The 6,000-nt window shown below is 46.2% G+C and overlaps 1 protein-coding gene across 1 annotated transcript in view; it reads left to right on the top strand.

Moving 5' to 3' along the window:
• The first annotated feature begins 246 nt into the window (after nucleotides 1–246).
• Nucleotides 247–6,000, top strand: part of LOC135520680 (carbonic anhydrase 14-like) — a 31,462-nt gene continuing 25,708 nt past the window's right edge. The window contains exons 1-2 of the mRNA XM_064946413.1: nucleotides 247–473; nucleotides 1,200–1,220. Coding sequence (XP_064802485.1) covers nucleotides 401–473; nucleotides 1,200–1,220 — 94 coding nt within the window. The 5' untranslated portion in view covers nucleotides 247–400. The remainder of the gene's footprint in view (nucleotides 474–1,199; nucleotides 1,221–6,000) is intronic.

Raw genomic sequence — 6,000 nt, 5'->3', positions numbered from 1 at the left:
CACACACACACACACACACACACACACACACACACACACACACACACACACACACACACACACACACACACACACACACACTCTCTCTCTCTCTGTTTTTTTCACTAAGCTTTTCAGTGCCCAACACTGGACTCATGCCCACTCACTTGTCCACCCTTTGCATTCTTCCTTTCTTTCTCTCTTGGCTCTCTCTCTCAGTCAATCACTAATTCCCTCTCCATCTCCACTTTACTGAGACCTAAACTGCTACTTTGAATGATAGAGGGGACCCAGTGTGTAACGCACACACTCTGAGCTAATTTAGAGAGCTGTAGCAGGTTGGATCAGGAGCCCCTGTCTCTCTCTCTATCTCCCTGTCTGTCCGCTCATCTGTGGTTGTGTATGGGAGAGGAGGGCTAACATGGACTTGGTGGGTCTCTCTCTGCCTCTATTACTTGTGTTTTGGCAATGGACAACTACCACAGGCGCCGCCGGTAAGACCTACATCAGCCTTTAGATGGTTTGTTTTGGTTATGTTTGTTGTTGTAGTAGTACACTCTTGGAAAAAAGGTTTCCAAAATGGTTCTTCAGCTGTCCCCTTTTTGGTTTCAGGTAAAACCCATTTTGGTTCCAGATAGAACCCCTTTGGGTTCCTCTGTGGAACCGAAAAGTGTTATTCAAAGGGTTCTCCTATGGGGACAGCCGAAGAACCCTTTTGGGTTCGAGATAATACCTTTTTTTCTTAGAGTGTAGCGGTGGGGTTAGTGGTGGTGGGGTTAGTGGTGGTGGTGGTGGTGCTGGTGGAGGTCGTGGTGCCGGTGGAGGTTGTAGAAACTTGTAGCAGTAGTAATAACAGTAGAATAGTGGCAGTAGAATCAGTAGTTGAACAAGTTGAACAAGGAACAGTATAGTGGTAGTTGAGATATACTGTACATAGTAGTTCAGATATGCTGTATACAGCAGTTCAGATATATTGTATATAGCAGTTCAGATATACTGTATATAGTAGTTCAGATATACTGTATATAGCATATATATTTTTACAGAGATATCATTTCACTTTTCAATGACACCTGTTCATATTGAAAATGTCACTTGCTGACAATATGTTGAATACTTTGGTGAATGTAGTAATACTGAATATAATTGTTGATAACTGCTGTAATGTGTTGTTGTGAGAATGACAATGAAGAAACGTGATTTTATTTCCCCTCTTTCAGTGACGTACTGGACGTACACGGGTAAGAACATCTCTCTCAATAACCAAAAGGCCTTCAAGTTGATTTCTAACTATGTTATTATGACTCATAAAGTAAGTGTAGATCACAGTAGGAATATTATCCCTGCCACTAAACACTGCACAAATACCACAGTACACTCTCTGTCTGTCTGTCATTTATACATCAGCTCACCTACTGTATGCTCTCTCTCTCTCTCTCTCTCTCTCTCTCTCTCTCTCTCTCTCTCTCTCTCTCTCTCTCTCTCTCTCTCTCTCTCTCTCTCTCTCTCTCTCTCTCTCTCTCTCTCTCTCTCTCTCTCTCTCTCTCTCTCTCTCTCTGCATGGGAGAAACAGAAACGAGGAGTGGGGGATGGAGAGAGGGAGGGAAATGGGGGTGCAGAAGAGGGAAAGAGAGCTAGAGAGGGGGAGGAAAACGAGAGAAGTGGCAGGTGCACAAGGAGGATGAAGAGTTTGAAAGACGTGTTTCAGCAGCATTGTTACGCCACACAATAACCCTGTGTGTTAATTGTACTGTCCAGGCTGAGGCACACTGCCTGCCTATCATGTGGACAATGACACTGTAGACCTGAAGGGCCCTTAGTGAATGCATACAGAGTGGTAGTGTGTACACTAAGTTCACACAGAGCTTTTCCATTCACATAAAGTACAGAAGCATACAGTATGTCCTCTAACCAGAGCCTGTGTCCAGGGCTAGATGGCATCACCACATGGTGATGTTTTTCTCTGTGTTCTATAGGACGCGATATACTGTTAAAGTAAATGGTGATGTGGGAATTGTGTTGTGCTGGTGTGTGTGAGGTGATCTGTGGCATTCTGTGGCTGGCTCGCTCACAGGCACTGCGGCTCTTTGTATGGTATTTTGTGTGACTGTGTGTGTGTGTGTGGCATTGTTCCCATCCACATTGGGGACAGTGGCAGCGCTATGAGAGGTAGAGCAGGTCAGAATGACGGAATATTCTCTCCGTTGTAACCATGGGGACCTCCATGACAACCAACTGTGGAGCTGCAGGACAAGTTTTTCTCCTTTTTTGGGGGCGGTGGGCAAGGAGGGGGATAGAGGACGGCTTAGAGGTACAGGCTGGGGGAGGGGAGTGTGTGTGTGTGTGTGTGTGTGTGTGTGTGTGTGTGTGTGTGTGTGTGTGTGTGTGTGTGTGTGTGTGTGTGTGTGTGTATGTGTGCGTGTGCATGTATGTGTATGTGTGCGTGTGGGTGTGTGCGCTTGCGTGTGTGTGTGTGTGTAGGCCCAGCTAGCACATTTGGTTCCTTGGGAGTTGTGGGAACGTATGTTTTTGGTTTGACATTGGTTATGGGAACGATGTGAAGTTCCTTAAATGCGCTGAGAACGAACCAAAGCTAAGCAACTATCCTGCACCATTCCCAGAAAGTTGTGGGTAGATTGTACACAAAATAACCATAAGACAACCACGCTCTCACCAAGCTCTAACAAAAATATGGTTCACAGAACATTTTTTGTGGTAGCTGGGAAGATTGTGATGGTGTAAAAAAGGGGTCTCTCTAACCCCCCTAGGAAAGTAAAATCCCCCTGAGCCCACTGCAGATAAACACTAGGGTGGAGTGGAGAGACAGAGTGTGTGTGTAAGTATAGAACTAACGTAGAAAGGATCCCCTCACATTGATTAACAGTAGCATGGAGAGTAGAGCACTGACCTCTGTAGCAGGCTAGAGCACCCTGAGGGTTGGAGAGGAGACCTCACATTGATTATCAGTAGCATGGAGAGTAGAGCACTGACCTCTGTAGCAGGCTAGAGCACCCTGAGGGTTGGAGAGGAGACCTCACATTGATTATCAGTAGCATGGAGAGTAGAGCACTGACCTCTGTAGCAGGCTAGAGCACCCTGAGGGTTGGAGAGGAGACCTCACATTGATTATCAGTAGCATGGAGAGTAGAGCACTGACCTCTGTAGCAGGCTAGAGCACCCTGAGGGTTGGAGAGGAGACCTCACATTGATTAACAGTAGCATGGAGAGTAGAGCACTGACCTCTGTAGCAGGCTAGAGCACCCTGAGGGTTGGGGAGGAGACCTCACATTGATTAACAGTAGCATGGAGAGTAGAGCACTGACCTCTGTAGCAGGCTAGAGCACCCTGAGGGTTGGAGAGGAGACCTCACATTGATTAACAGTAGCATGGAGAGTAGAGCACTGACCTCTGTAGCAGGCTAGAGCACCCTGAGGGTTGGAGAGGAGACCTCACATTGATTATCAGTAGCATGGAGAGTAGAGCACTGACCTCTGTAGCAGGCTAGAGCACCCTGAGGGTTGGAGAGGAGACCTCACATTGATTATCAGTAGCATGGAGAGTAGAGCACTGACCTCTGTAGCAGGCTAGAGCACTCTGAGGGTTGGAGAGGAGACCTCACATTGAGATCTGAATGAACCCTCTGTGTATTTGGTATTATTAACTGTTATAATTGTGCTGGTTTGAGTCTAAGTTGTGCTCATGCCCCTGTCCTTTACTACCATCACCCCTCTCCTCTGTTCTGCCTACTCTCAAATTCTAAATCTTCCTCTTGCTTGTCACTCTCTTTTTCAGATGTTCCATTCTCTCCTTTTATTATTCCACCTCTCCGACCCATTCTCCTGTTTTCCCTCAGTCTCTCTAGTCTGAATCCCCTCTACCCCTGTCTCTCTCTTTCTCTCTGTTCCAAGAACGTCTCTCTGTGCACCCATCAGCCTCCCTCTCTCTGCTCCACTTTCTCTCTCCCCTCCAATTAGTAATGAGGAAGGATGTGTGTGTGTGTGTGTGTGTGTGTGTGTGTGTGTGTGTGTGTGTGTGTGTGCACACGCACACGCACATGCACACATACACACACCAGCCAGTATTCTAACATTCTGATACTCCATACAGGTGTAGGATCTTAATTTGACCAGTATTGTTGTAGCATAGTAATCCTGCAGCAACACGATTTGAACTTTTCGTCCATAATATTGCTTGACCGGTGGTTAGGCTATTAGCTGGACAAAAGTATGTTACAGTACATGAAAGTGCAATGCTACCTTCAGAAAATATTCATACCTCTTGAAATATTCCACATTTTGTTGTGTTACAGCCTGAATTCAAAATGGATGAAATATGTTTTTTCCCATCCATCTACACATAATAATACCCCATAATGACAAAGTGAAAACATGTTTTAAGAAATTGTTGCAAATTTATTGAAAATGAAATACAGAAATACATTGAGTCAATACTTTGTCGGAGCACCTTTGGCAGCGATTACAGCTGTGAGTGTTTCTGGGTAAGTCTCTAAGAGCTTTCCACACCTGAATTGTGCAACATTTGCCCATTATTCTTTTCAAATTCTTATAGCTCTGTCAAATTGGTTGTTGATCATTGCTTGACAATCATTCTCAGGTCTTGCCTTAGATTTTCAAGTAGATTTAAGTCAAAACGGTATCTCGAACACAGGAACATTTACTGTCTTCTTGGTAAGCAACTCTAAGATTCTGTAGATTTGACCTTGTGTTTTAGGTTATTTAGGTTATTGTCTCCCAGTGTCTGGTGGAAAGCAGACTAAAATAAAATTTCCTCTAGGATTTTTTTTTTTTTTTGGGGGGGGGTCCAATTAGCCTGGGTAGCCATTTGATTAGCTGTTCAGGAGTCTTATGGCTTGGAGGTAGAAGCTGTTTAGAAGCCTCTTGGACCTAGACTTGGCACTCCGGCACCACCTGCAGAGAGGACAGTCTATGACTGGGGTGGCTGGAGTCTTTGACAATGTTTAGGGCCTTCCTCTGACACCGCCTGGTATAGAGGTCCAGTGATGTACTGGGCCGTACACACTACCCTCTGTAGTGCCTTGCGGTCGGAAGCCGAGCAGTTGCCATAACAGGCAGTGATGTACTGGGCCGTACACACTACCCTCTGTAGTGCCTTGCGGTTGGAAGCCAAGCAGTTGCCATAACAGACAGTGATGCAACCCATCAGGATGCTCTCGATGGCACAGCTGTAGAAACTTTTGAGGATCTAAGGACCCATGCCAAATCTTTTCAGTCTCCTGAGGGGGAATAGGTTTTGTCGTGCCCACTTCACGACTGTCTTGATGTGTTTGGACCATGTTAGTTTGTTGGTGATGTGGACACCAAGGAACTTGAAGCTCTCAACCTGCTCCACTACAGCCCCGTCGATGAGAATGGGGCCATGCTTGGTCCTCTTTTTCCTGTAGTCCACAATCATCTCCTTTGTCTTGATCACTTTGAAGGAGAGGTTGTTGTCCTGGCACCACAATGCCAGGTCTGTGACCTTCTCCCTATAGGCTGTCTCATCGTTGTCGGTGATCAGGCCTACCACTGTTGTGTCATCAGCAAACTGAATGATGGTGTTGGAGTTGTGCCTGGCCGTGCAGTCATGAGTGAACAGGGAATACAGGAGGGGACTGAGCACGCACCCCTGAGGGTCCCCTGTGTTTAGGATCAGCGTGGCGGATGTATTGTTACCTACCCTTACCAACTGGGGGCGGCCTGTCACTAAGTCTAGGATCCAGTTGCAGAGTGAGGTGTTTAGTCCCAGGGTCGTTAGCTTAGTGATGAGCTTTGAGGGCACTGTGGTGTTGAACGCTGAGCTGTAGTCAATGAACAGCATTCTCACATAGGTGTTCCTTTTGTCCAGGTGGGAAAGGGCAGTGTGGAGTGCAATAGAGATTGCATCATCTGTGGATCTGTTGGTGCGGTATGCAAATTGGAGTGGGTCTAGGGTTTCTTGGATAATGATGTGAGTCTGTGCGTGTGTGTATGTATGTGTGTGTGTGTGTAAGTGTGTTTGTGT

Source organism: Oncorhynchus masou, chromosome 29 (genome assembly GCF_036934945.1).
Source record: "Oncorhynchus masou masou isolate Uvic2021 chromosome 29, UVic_Omas_1.1, whole genome shotgun sequence".
In the NCBI taxonomy this organism is placed as follows: Eukaryota; Metazoa; Chordata; class Actinopteri; order Salmoniformes; family Salmonidae; genus Oncorhynchus; species Oncorhynchus masou.
The sequence above is the reverse complement of the archived record's forward strand: the minus strand, read 5'-3'. Positions and strand labels throughout refer to the sequence as shown.